Source organism: Eucalyptus grandis, chromosome 7 (assembly GCF_016545825.1).
Source record: "Eucalyptus grandis isolate ANBG69807.140 chromosome 7, ASM1654582v1, whole genome shotgun sequence".
Lineage (NCBI taxonomy): Eukaryota > Viridiplantae > Streptophyta > Magnoliopsida > Myrtales > Myrtaceae > Eucalyptus > Eucalyptus grandis.
In genome coordinates this window covers 31,133,204-31,146,910 of record NC_052618.1, presented here as the reverse complement: position 1 = coordinate 31,146,910, position 13,707 = coordinate 31,133,204, and the positions used below count along the sequence as shown (strand labels likewise).

Below are 13,707 nucleotides of genomic sequence, written 5' to 3'. Positions count from 1 at the left end.
ATATTTGGTTACACCAAAAGTGATACGAACTTAATATAAATAAGTTTTATAGCCTAATCAACAAAAATAACATATTTTTTAAATGACACGATTGCAAAATTTATATATGACATGTGAACCCGAAGTATTGATCTTAATCTTGAGTTAGATATAAGGGCCGGATACTTGAAAACGAGTGTAATTGGTGCTAGCATCCAAAGGAATATGATTAGTTGCAATCTTTTTTTTTTCTCTCTCCCCTTCAAAATCTCTAGAATAATTGCTCTCTCCCTGGACACCTGATAAAGTTGTTCAAAAATTAAAGTCAATCTTGCTAGTCATCTGAGCGAAACCAAACGATTCAAGTTCATCAACTTAGAAGGCAAAAGTCGGTTCAAATCATGTCCCCACGAGATATTTTACATTCTACATACCTTAATGTCAAATGAATTTTTAAACCAACTCAATTTCCAACTCAATTTCCGGGCGTGTTTGATTTTTCGGGCAAAGCCAAAATGGGCTTGCTCAGCCCATCCTATACTCCTAGCTGAAAATAACTTCGATTTTTCCACGTTTACAAGATCGCAATTTCGATCCATTTCGATAACAAACCTCTGAACTGCTTGTACTGCATTAATTAGCAACAATATATCTCACTTGAACTTAACTTCTAAGTGGTCTCTAGGTAATGGCTCTTAGGCTATGTTTAGTCATCTAGATTTCTAAGTAAGATAGGATTGGATAAAATATGTTATTAAATTCAAGGGATTTTGCTATATCCTATCCCGTATTTGATGAGTACAGTAATAAAGTCGAATATATTCATATCATATCATATATTATTTAATATAAACAACATATCAATATAAATGAAACATAAATTTTACAACAGAAATGATAGAAATTTCTCATGACACTCTTATCTACTTTATTTTTATTTACTTTTTATTTTATTTTCCTCTATTTTTTAATTAATTTTTTTAAAATTCTTTCATCTCCTTTCAACATTCTCTGATAAAATTTTATTGAATAGAAAACTATACTAATATAAAATATACCTAAAATATGTAATAATATATTTATATATTGAATTTATATTATAAGATAAAATTAAATTCAAATATATAAATAAGTAAAGATAAAATTGAAAAGAAATAAATTTCTATTTTTTGTTGCTATAAATTTCTTATATTAAAATTGGAATATTATTTATTTTGAAATATAATTTAAAATTTGTTAATTTAAGAAATTTGTTATTTGAAAAAAATTACTTTCCTATTATGGATATTAAAAATCATATCCACATTTATCCCATTTCTCCTATGGGGTAATTTTATCTGGTCTATATCCTATTTATATCCAACTTTATTCCATCTTAAAAAGACACCAAATGCATGATAAGACAAATCTTATTCTATCATGAATTTTATCTCGACCATCAAATGCAACATTGGTTCCAAATTTTTGAGTCATGGGTGGATTGGGATACACCCTCTAAACTTATTAATTTAGTAAAGTCCTTCATTGCTTATTTAAGAAAAAAAATAGAAGGAAAATTTCAAAAATATACATCACTTTTCACCCAATAATCTTTTACATACCTCTACTTCTAAAAATACCGAATACATAATTAAGTCTCACCTTTAGAGACCACTTTGCACTTTCAAATCACTCATTTGTTTGTTCTTATTTACAAAAAAACAAAAAAAAACAAAAAAGCCATTTTCCTTCCAAGGATGCCTATCCCCAAATCCTAAATTTTTATACCTGTCCAAGTTATCTAAAACTAAATAAAAATCGAACCACCAAAACCCCAAGTAAAAATAAGAAGAAGCGGGAGCCCTCTAAGCGACGGCCAAGTCGCCATCCCTTAAATTTCAGGTTGATTTTCAGAGTTGTTGTGATTGTAATATCAGTTGGTTTTAAGGTCAGTTTTGGTCAGGGTAGTTTTATTAGGTAACGAGGGTTGGTTCTTGTTAATTGTGGTTGATGCGTGTTGTTAAGCCGCGGTGATTTTGCGTGAATGATAGTATTGACCAATTGATTAATATGCAAAAGGTTCATCGAACGTCCTTTTGTGTCTGCCATTCGATGGTTTTGGACGCTTTTCTTGTCTGAATAAGTTTGGATCATGGGGATCCGATGGATTAGTAGTACGAACTGCTCTTGGTTCACGCGGTGTTGCATACGAATAGAAATGGAACAAGTTTGAGGTGGCTTCCTCCTTGATCTTTGCGACGGAGCGAAAAGATCGGCCATGCGATTTCACGCCTGTGCTGTATTTGCTTCTCTTGTGGAGAATCTTCTTATCAGTGGGTTTGGAATGTAATTATGTGGAAAGTGTGATCTTTAGATCGAGCTGAGCTCAATGCGAGCAAATTCGGAACCGTGACGATAGCTTCTGTTACCGCAAGACCTGCCACTGTTAAGGATCTATCTCATTCAGTCTTTTTCCCTGGCTACAATATAGGATATGTAAAAAATGTTGTGATGGCTGGTACGTTTGGGATAATTGATCTTGCCTTGTTTGTGCATTATCAGTTTGCTAAGGAAGACAGTTTGTGAGATTCGTCTTGATTTGGATTGGAGTTTTCCATCTTTAGTCACAGGCAATAAACAAATCCACCGTGTAACAGGCCACTATTTATTCTTTACACCTTGGCAATCTCCGTGGCTTTTCCTTCTACATACCCTGCACCTGCCACTGCTTATTCCCCCCCATTACTGTTATTTTTTTTCTGTTGACGTTTCATTCTTGCTGAGACACCTCGGGTCATGAGCATGTGGTAACCGCTGAGTGTAATGTTCAGTCGTGATTTGATTATGTTTTAATAGTCCTAGCAAGAATCATGGCTCCTCTTTATGTTATCAACAATTTTAGAATCTTGGGTTACTCATACCTTGTACTATTTTATTCGGGTTTGAATATTTGTTTTGACTTCTAAAGCTACATTTGGTCATCTAGATTTCTAATTAGGATAGGACTGTATAAAATAAATTATAAAATTTAAAGTATTGCTATATCCTAATTATTATTTGGTAAATCGTAATAATAAAGTTGGATATATTCACATTATATCATATATTATTTGGTATAATAAATAAACAAAAAATTCAAGAAACAGAGATGGTAAAAATCTCTTGCGGCACTCTTGCTTACTTTAATTTTATTTGCCTTTTTTTTCTATTTCCTTTCCTTTTCAATTATTTTCCTTTTTATTTCTTTTTCCCATTCCATCATTCTCTAATAAAAAAAATTCAAATAATAAACCGTACTAATATACTTAAAATATGAAAATACCTAAAATATGTATATTTATATTTATTTATTAAATTTATATTATAAGATAGAATTAAATTCGAATATATAAATAAAAAAGATTAAATTAAAAAACTAAATTGTTACTGTTTGTTATTTAGAATTTCTTATACTAGAATTTAAATATTAATTATATTGAAATATAATTTTAATTTTATTAATTTAATAAACTTGTTGTTCAAGAAAAAAAAAATCGATTTTGAATAGTATAAATCCTATCTATCTTTATCTCACCTCTCTCGTAGGATAATTTTGTTCAAGTTATGTCTCTCTTATATCTAATTTTATCCTATCTTATATAGGCACCAAATGCGGAATATGATCATTTTTATCATATACTAGATTTTGTTTTGTCTGTCAAACGCTTCATAGTCTTGTGATGTTTTTCTTTGTTTCTTGCTTTCTTTCCTTTTTTGTTTACTTGTACATCTAGGCCTAATACCTTAAAAAACCCCAACTTTAAGTCAAGTCCCAATTCTATCATAAACTTTTTTTCATCCCATAAAAAAAACCTAACTTTATGTCTAGTCCCAATTCTCTAACTTTTGTTTTGTCTTATAAAAAATCACTAAGTTTAACTTGAGTACCAAATCTACTTCCATTAACTCTCTATCCAAAATTTTGCTTAACAATTGAGAAATGGAAAACTCCAGAGTGCAAGCTGTTCTAATGTTTCGAGTGCGAGCTCTTTGATCGTGAGAGATGGAAGACTTCCAAGTATGAGAGATTGAAGATTAAGTGCAAAATCAAAGATCCCCAAGCAAGATGGAGAAAATCTCTTTTAAGAGTAAGAACTATTGAAGAAAACGAGTAAGAACTATTCAAGAAAACTAGCCCTAATTGCTCCAGTTTAATTCAAGATCCAATAAAATGTTGTTTGGGCTAACATAAAAATTCATCTCCCAAAATTGTCTTCTTGAATGACATGGAAATGCCATGCCACTAAGTGTGATTTTGGATGCAATTAAATAGGAAAAAATTAAGGATAAAATTAGGACTGAACCTAAAATTGGTGGTTTTTTATGAGATAGAAAAAAAAGAAAAAATAAAAACGAAAAGAAGCTTATGATAGAATATAGACTGGAGTTGAAGTCAAAGGTATTTTGTCAGTGCTAGGCCCGTCCAACGATAGGCTTGGTTTCAAACTACTGAGGTCATGAATAACGGGTGGCAGAGAACCCATGGTAGGCAAAGCCATTTGGGCTTATCCCCATAATAAAAATATTCAAGGAAAATCAACCGACCATGAAATCCTTTGATTTGTCAATTTAAGCCCATGTCAGCTTATTAAATTCTCAAATAGCCCCATTTATGCTTACCATTTATGAAGGATCTTAGATTCTTTGTAATTTGCCACCTAATAATACGACTGTTATTTAGATGTTTAGCCAAAACATTTTATCGAGTAAAAAAGGAATAAATCAATCGATGAAACAATCAGCTCTTTCATGACCTTAATCAAACCAATCGAACAAATTAAATCACGATATGGTGGTAATAGATAATTTCACCAAAACTAGATACGACACCAGATCATCGAGACTCGGCTGCTCGTGGCTCTGACATTGAGGGCAACGCCACCGTCGACCCAAGCAGCAACCTTCCGGCCTCAATCGCGAACCTGTCGTACCGGAGGAAGAACACCATGAGCATGACCTGCACAAGAGCACCGCCATGTTCTTCTCAGGACATCGCCTGTTACCCACGGACGGATCATCGATCTCGCGCCCATTCGACCGGTACACAGAACTTCAACGGTGGCCCACGAACTCCTCTTGACCGATCGAACACGCTTGGATCCTTGGTGCCGAACGGCTGATACCCGAAGCTCATTTCACGCTTCCTGATCTCGAAGGCCGCATCGTGCTCGTGGATCACCACGTCCTCGGCTTCCCATCGGCCGACTTGGTCGAGCTCATCTTTTCCGATGCGGCGATCGTGACCCCGCCTTCCGATCGAAGGGCGGTCCTGATAAACCTCCGTACTGACTACCAACATCATCTTCCTTCCAATCCCCATCTGAATTAGATTCCTCTAAGTAGGCCGGTTGATGATCGTCTCGAGCCACTGCAGAGGGTTCTTCGAACGGTTGGCAGCGAGCATTATTCGACCTACCGGTCGACTTTCCGGTTTCCCCCTAGGCCAAGCCGCTCCACAAGCATATCTAGAGTTTGTTGCAGATCTTCGTTGGAGGGCAGTTGCTTCCATTTACTGTTAAACGAGACATGACTTTGCTCTCCGGCGATCTTTGTTGGCTTTGATACCACCTTACCGGTGGAAGATAATAGAAATCGAAATGTGCCACAAAGTAAAATCTTAATCATGCACGAAGCGCAAGGTAAAGAAAAACTTTCAATTTTATCTATATATATTCAACGGGCAAGCTCCATTACATCATACATGAATATAAGCAAAAAAGTCGTAACTTAGAAAACTCGAAAAGTAGGCATAATAATTGGATGCAAAATAATATCATCTATAATATTAAATAATATATTGAATCCTACGAATAAAGAAGTAAAACAAAATTGAATCGTATGCAAAACTAAAAAGGCATAACAAAAATTGGCAATATATTCAATATTAAATTCCAATGATATCTTGATTACCTCCCACACCAAAAAAAATTTAGATATAGAATTCTTCATCATAACTTCCTTAATTTATAATGACATGATAAACTCATCCTATTTATTTATTTTTTCTTTATTTTTGCTGATAATAAATATCAAGATGTCTAATTCCAATTATTTGGAAACTCTACGAAATGCCTAAATAATCTAACAACAACATGAACCTTTGTACAAAACATATTTCTAGGAGGAAAACAAATTCCAATTTTTCGGAAAAAAAATTGTGAAAAATTTCCATTGGACAAATGTTCAGGTGTCAACATCCAATGGGTAGACAATTATCCCAGTTTCTACCTACCTTCAGCATCGTTGGGGGGCAGCCAGAGAAGTGAAGGTGATTTGTAGACCCACGCAACTTTAACTTTTGAGCGTTAGTAGCTTTCTCCTGGGGGTCTAAAGCCACGACGTAGGAGGCTAAGGTCAAAAAGTTAGAGATGATCATTGGGCAAACTCTAGACCCGAGCCAAATCTTGTGGCTCGGACCAGGTATGGATCGGTCGCGAGTCACCCAGCCTATGATGATAAATGAAATTAAAAAAAAATATTTAAAAAAAAAAAAAAAAAAAACCTTACCGGTGGAAGACTGAAAATCGCCCAAAAGGGTCACGGCCCATGGACCGACATGAGGCCCAATAAGGAGATTGGGCCGTCGGAAGGAGCACCCAACCCAACTAAGAAGAGGTAAAAAAAACCGCATGTAATGCAGGAACCATGTAAAAATAACTCGATAGGATTTTTTTTTTTTTTTTTTTTTGTCTAAACATTTCAAACGCAGAACATAACAAGTGTCGATGACAAGAGTTGATACATAAAAGATCCTGAAAAGTTGGGGTGGTATTGACAGTTTCAATGCGATAAAACTCGATAGGAGTTTCAATGCACACAGAATTTCCACAACAAGCACCCTAATTTCATCTAAACGGCCATGCTAAAAGTCAGAATTCCAGTCCAATTAGGCAAAATTCTGGCCGTTTGCTTTCACCGTGCACATATTTCAATCCAGCTTCTTTTTAACTCTCAACATTTGTACTATAAGATTGTTATTTACAAACAATTGTTAACTAAATTAGGCCTAGGAGAACAAAAAATTGCACGCTGGTTTATAAAAATGAAGGTCTAACCGAGTGCTTTAGAAAACTAATTAATAAGTCAAGTAAGAATATTTTGCCACTTTCAATGCGCTTACTATTCTCGCATTATATAAAATCAACGATTTCAAAAATTGAATTATTTTTAATTGAGCATGCTTAATAAGGGTTAGGAGCACTCTAAATAGCGACGGAGCCTACGTTGAACAAGCGCTTGTCAGCACGATCCATGAACAGGATTGGCATGGAGACGAAAACCTTGTTGGAAGTCAGATCATTGTAAAAGGAACCTCCGGTTTAATTACAAAAGAAAGCCAGCACACATGCTTCCCACAACTTCCCTATTCAAAAAGGATCGCCTACGCTCGAGAATATACAAAGCGACGACGTCATGATCCGTCTCTTTTCCGATCGCGATCTCGTCGCCTCGTCCTTCTCCGGCTCATCACCAGGGCACGAACCGGTCCATGAGCAAGCACACGGTGGCCTCCGAAATGGTGCTCTCCGCCGGAACCTCTTCCTTCTTGGCCGGGGACGACTCCTTCCGTCCGGCTCCGGCCGATTCCTTGCGTTCTTGCTCCGACTTCGACTTCGACCCGAGTAACTTCTGGACTGCAACCCTTTCTCTGAGCCTGGCGAGTTCAGATTCCCAGATCTCTACTAATGCAGACATTGTCTTCTTGACCCTTCTACTTTGTGGGACAATGTTTTTTGGCTTTTTGGGTGGGAGTGTTTGTATGGAATTGCTGTGGAATGAGGAGAGAAATGACGGGGGACTTTTATAGTGGAGAGGACAAGGTTTGAATGGGGTGTGGTTTTGAGGTGTTTACTATTTAGGGTTTCTCTAGAAATAGGTGGGAGAGAGTAAATCCGTGTGTGGACAAGCACACAGGATACAGCCGCAGAATAGATTGTTAGAATATTCGAATACTGGCTAAGTACAATAATATATTACTCATGTGCCATGTCATTCATACGCTAATCCATTCATCAAGCAACACGTGTTGCATGTGAGAAAAATTTAAAACTCTTGCGGGGCCCCTCTCTCTAAGAAAATGGAAGTGAGGAGAGAGAGAGAGGGGTCCATGAGAGTTTTAAATTATTCTAATAGGTGTAGATCTATGCGACACGTGTTGTATGATGAGCAAAGTATATAGATGACGTGGCATAACTATTGTATGTAATATTTTCTCGGCCGGGCAATATCTCATTGTGGGCAATGTTCTCGTGTATTTACTCGTACCCGCGAGAATGTAAAATTTAAAAAAGATGCACGTGCTCATGGGCCAAGCAATGCATAAATTCACATCATCACGACCGTTCAATTGATGGAGTTCAGGTGGGTAGACCTCATCTCATCCGTCCACCCAATGGTTGAAAAATCACGTAGAGAAAAACCATTAGAAAAATGACATGAGGTGGGGCTTCATTTTCTGTGGCACGTGATGATGAGGGTGACTGAATTTTTCAAAGACCCATAGAGATGCTAGAGGGTTCCAATCCTTGGGCTGGTTTTATCAACGTACCGCCGCTTGATTTCACCGAAATTTATTTAATTTAATCCCAAGGGCGGCGCAGTTGCTCCGGATAATCAAGGATTTCTTGCTCAGGATCCGGAGCACACTTGTCCAAATCTCGCGAGTTCCGTGCAGACTGTTTTTGGTCTAGCTTATCACGCAGGCCGAAACCCTTCATTTATCTTGTTCCGTGGAGTTCGTGGGATGTTCAAATAGCCTCTTGAAATACGAATAATAATCATTTTATTCTAGAAATTATTTTTTAGCCATATTTTTTGAACGAATTTATGAACAAAAATACGTATTTAATAATAATATAAAATTTCCGTTTTCGGAATAGAAATTTGTTTGATAATAATATAAAATTTCTTCCTCCTAAAGGATGTCCGATGGTAGGAGGTAGGCAGTGATAAGTCGGTAGTTAGCTAATAGTGAGACGAGTGATGAGCTAGAAAGTATTGACACTCTTCGAGGGCCTTCGTGTCGTGTCGGATATTTCGACACGTGTCCGACACTCTCCAACACTCTTAGACACTCTTCGACACTCGGTCAACACATGTCGGAAAATCTGACACCCGATCAATTTTTCCGACACTCTTCGACACTCGAGTCAGAATTCCAGCATACAAGTTTCTGATACACGATTCCGACATGCGATGTCAATTTTAAAAAATTTCAATAAATAAATAGTCAAAATATATATATGTGAAAAATATAAATCAATAATAAAAATAACAAATTAGGAAATATATATATATATATATATATATAAAATATTTTTTTCTCTTTTGAATTTTACTTTCCGTAATACACAATTTACCCTTAAGTTTTTTTCTTTTTTCTTTCAACATGTCTAACACGCAAGTCTAGAATGTGAATTTTCTTTTTCTTTCCAAGTTTTATGGATTTATTAAATAGAGTTGAATTTGTCAAATTGAAACGATGAAGGATATTAAGAAATTGTGAATTAATTTTTTTAGTGTAAATTTATTATAGGATTTTATTATTGTTTATTTATTTGTGAATTTGAATCAAGTTGATTTGATTGAAATAATCATAATAATAATAATAATTTATTATTTATATAGAAAATCTACATATAATACACAACATGTCCCAACGTGTCGGAATTCTCTAGTTTTTACGAAACGATGTGTCAGCGTGTCGTGTTGTGTTATATCACGTATCGCGTGTCAATGTCAGTGCTACTTAGCTGATGAGAATAGTTTTTATTTATTACTTTTGTTCTAAAAATATAAAAAAAAAATTGAAATTTTATTATTATTATTTACATTCCAAAACTATTTCTGGACTGAAATTTTATTCCAAAAAAAAAAAAAATGAAATTGCGTTATTAAATAGATTTCTATTTCAAATTTATTCTCGAGAACAAAAATATAAGAAAATATAAATAAAATAATTATCATGCGTATCTTTAAAGCTTTAATAATCTAGACTTTTGCATTCATGCCCTCCACATCAAAAATAATTTTTCCGGATGATAGAAGGGCCGGCCATTGACATGAATACAGCCAATCGAATGGAAATTCGATGGTCTTCCACGAAAGATAATTCTAATGGACAGCACTCCCCAAACTCCTAAGAAAATATCCTCGTTTGAACTTTTTTTTTCCAAGCAATCATTAGAAAGTCATCATGCCTATTTTTAGCTTTTGGCTCTATTCACTTTTTTTGGTCGAATGGCTCTATTCACTTGCTTATGAAGAGATAGATGAAGATGGAAAGAATAACAAAAAGTCATCGGGTGCGCAGCCCATACGTTAGCAAAGATATCTTGGTCAGAGAAAGTCCACAATAGAAAGGAAGAAAAAGATGAACTAAATTGTGCACGATGGGGAGATTTTTTTGGTTAGGGGATTGATGATTTATCGAGGCCGTAGATGTAGCCTCTCATGCAGAAATCTGATTGTGCAAACTGCTTTGGATCATGAGCGGCCCAAAGAAGGTAACATTGGGTTTAGGTGTTAAATTAGGCGCATAGGACACGGAGTTGACGAGCAAAGAGAGGTTGAGAGGACGCGAACATACACTTTTTGACATGATTATTTGATATATCCAGTTATAACACGAATTAAATGTGCACAAGTTTTATAGCCTAATTAAAAAAATAATAATTTTATATGACACGACTACAAAACTAAAATATTACATGTGAACACGAATTATGAGTCTTATTCTTGGGTTAACTAAAAGTAGAGTCGTCAAATGAGTGGGTCGAGTTAAAAATAGCCCAATCCAAATTGATCTAATTAACCCATTTTAATTTATTTATATGCAATACAAATTTAGTGACCTATACTTGACCCGTACCCAATCCAATCCGCATCACTAAAACACATGGATATTTAAAAACAAAAACTTGTATACTCAGCGTTTAGTGCGTAAAAGATAAAAATTTTAGTAGTCTTCTACAATACCAAATAAGTTTGCAACTTTTTATTTATTGCAAATTTTCCGAGTTTCACAATAATATATCCAATATCTCTTAAAATCAATAAGGCAATAACTATTTTATGCTTTAAGTTAGATTCTTTGTCATTGGTCACCTGATGATACAACTTAGAGATGATTAGGCACAACATTTTATTGAGTAAAGGGGATAAAACAATCGCCGGAACAATGAATATGGTTGCCATTATTGACCGTTGATTTCATGTACCAACAAGGCAAACTAAAATTTCAAAAGCAAACAAATAGATGGATAGAACTAATGCATCCTATGATTGCCCTTGATGGGCAAAGTCTTTTGCGCTTATCCCCAGATATAAAACCATTCAAGCAAAATTAGCGGACAATGAACTCCTCTAATTTGTCAATTCAAGCCCATGTTAGCTTACAAAAAACTCAACTATGCCCTATTTCATGCTTTAAGTTAATGTAAGATCTTAGATTCTTTGTCATTGGTCACCTAATGATACAACTTGGATATCTTTACACGCAACAATTTATTGAGTAAAGGGAATAAAACAATCGCCGGAATTTCTTCCACAAGCAAACCAATCGAACTAATTAAACCACGACCTGCTCCTAGCAGATGACTTCACGAAAACTAAGAACCGGAAATGATTGAGACTCAAATACTCGTGGCCTTCGACATTGACGTGAACGTCGCCGTCGACCCGATTGGCAACGTCCCAGCCTCGATTGTGAATGTGTCGTAGCGGAGGAAGAACTCCACGAGCATGACCCTGCTCAAGAGCACCACCAGATTCTTTGCAGGGCACTGCTTGTTCCCCACAGTCGGATCATCGATCTCGCGCCCGTTCGACCAGTACACGTACTTCAACAGCTTCTCACCTTCTTCCCCGACGAACCTGTCGCCCACGAACTCCTCTGGCCTTTCGAATATCCTTGGATCCTTAGTTGCAAACGGCTGATATCCAAATATCATCTCGCCCTTCTTGATCTCGAAGGCCGCATCGTGGTTGTGGATCACCAAATCCTCCTTGGCGTGGCCGTACTGGAACGCGACCGGAGGCTCGATTCTCAGCGCTTCCCAGGCAACCGACTTGGTCAAGCTCATCTTCTCCAATGCAGCCATTGTGACCCCGCCTTCCGATCTAACAACGGTCCGGATTTCCTCCGCGAGCCGTCGTTGCAATTCTTCTCCAGCGAGTCCAACCCACTTGATCAAAGCTGGCAAGGTGGTTTTCATGCCCCCATAGGAATTGAAGCACACGAGGAAAACAAGGTTGTGGCATGCTTCGTCTCTTTTGATTCCCAAGCTCTCGGCTTCATCCAATATCGATTTTGCGTACTCATTGAACACCTCGTAGAATTTCTTGTAATCGTATTTGAGCAACAGTGAAGGCAATGGGAATGTGTGTAGAACTATGTCTTCCAAAAAGTTAAGTATCTTTGGTAACCCTAGGGTCATCAACGGTGCAAGTTGGAAAAGCAACCACGAGTCGAAGAATTTGGTCACTTTGTCGGTCGCCAGGATTGTGCTAGATGGGTTCCGGTCACAAAATAGGTTGGCCAAGAAGCTGAAGGACATTTTGTTGCAATAGTCATTGAAGTATACTTTGCCTTTGCTAGAGAACTCATCTTCTAGTTCAATGAAGAGCTGTGATAGGGAACTCCTATAGAGTGGAATGAACTTATTGTGTCGGGTCGCAAGGGTCGATAGGAATAAGCCTTTGAAGATGGCGTGTTTGGGTTCAGAGGGGTCAAGGTAGGCGCACACACGGTATCCGCCCGTGAAGTTGATCGAAGGCATGTAGGTCGCGACAAACACATCCTTCTTTTCGACCTTAGACGTGTCAAAGAGGATCGGGAAGCTGATGGCATCGAGGAGCACGACGACCTTAGGGTTCCGGGCCATGAAAGGGCCGGGAACCATGTTGGACCGGAAGACCGTCGACTGGTACTTCTGCATCCGGGTCCGGAAGAATTCGTCTCTACCCTCATGGTAGAAGTAGTCCAGCCGGTCTTTTATCGCGCCGAAGAAAGGCAAGCCATAATCTCCGGGGATTGCTTTCAGAGGAAGATTAGATGAAGAAGGCGAAGACATCGTTGGCTCAAAAATGAAGAGGGATTTGTTGAAGTGTTGGGTTTCAAGGAACAATATAGTAGAACAACTGAAATCAGCACGATATATCAAGCTTGTCGATGCATTATCACATGAAACCGCGGGGTATATATATAGACTAGCCTTTGAACGTGTCCATGGAGATTGTCAACGCCATTCCTGAGCCATCTTTTGATTAAGACGCGACAAGTTTGACACGCTTGCTTTTCATTCCACACGCTCGCCGTTACATTCTTAAGTACAGCTTAATCCTGATCTTCGGTCTGATCCTATTCTCACCCACTCTTGTTGATTTTGATGGGTCGAAACCCAGGAAAGTGTTCCTCCATGCCGCCTTGCTGAATGATTTCTTGCGAGCACGTTTGAAATAGATGACTAAAATGCATGATTGTCTTGTTGAATTTTCTTAAAGTTGATAGTTCAAACCACGCAACTTCTTTCCACCTCAAGCAGTAGTCTCGAAATTTGCTCGTCAATCCCCAACACCAACTCGTTATTTATTCGTTTTGTGATCAATAATTGCGAACGGATTGGTGTTAAGCTTACCCACGTGATTAATTTGTAAAAATATCATTATTTACAGTATCTCGAGTATAACCCACGAGGCATATAGAGTGGA

The 13,707-nt window shown here is 37.1% G+C and overlaps 1 protein-coding gene across 1 annotated transcript; it reads right to left on the bottom strand.

Moving 5' to 3' along the window:
• Nucleotides 1–11,341: 11,341 nt before the first annotated feature.
• Nucleotides 11,342–13,147, bottom strand: LOC104452667 (allene oxide synthase 3). Its single transcript, XM_010067132.3, has one exon. It carries the CDS (start codon nucleotides 13,068–13,070, stop codon nucleotides 11,631–11,633), a length of 1,440 nt encoding a protein of 479 aa, XP_010065434.2. The 5' UTR covers nucleotides 13,071–13,147; the 3' UTR covers nucleotides 11,342–11,630.
• Between the last annotated feature and the right edge of the window lie 560 nt (nucleotides 13,148–13,707).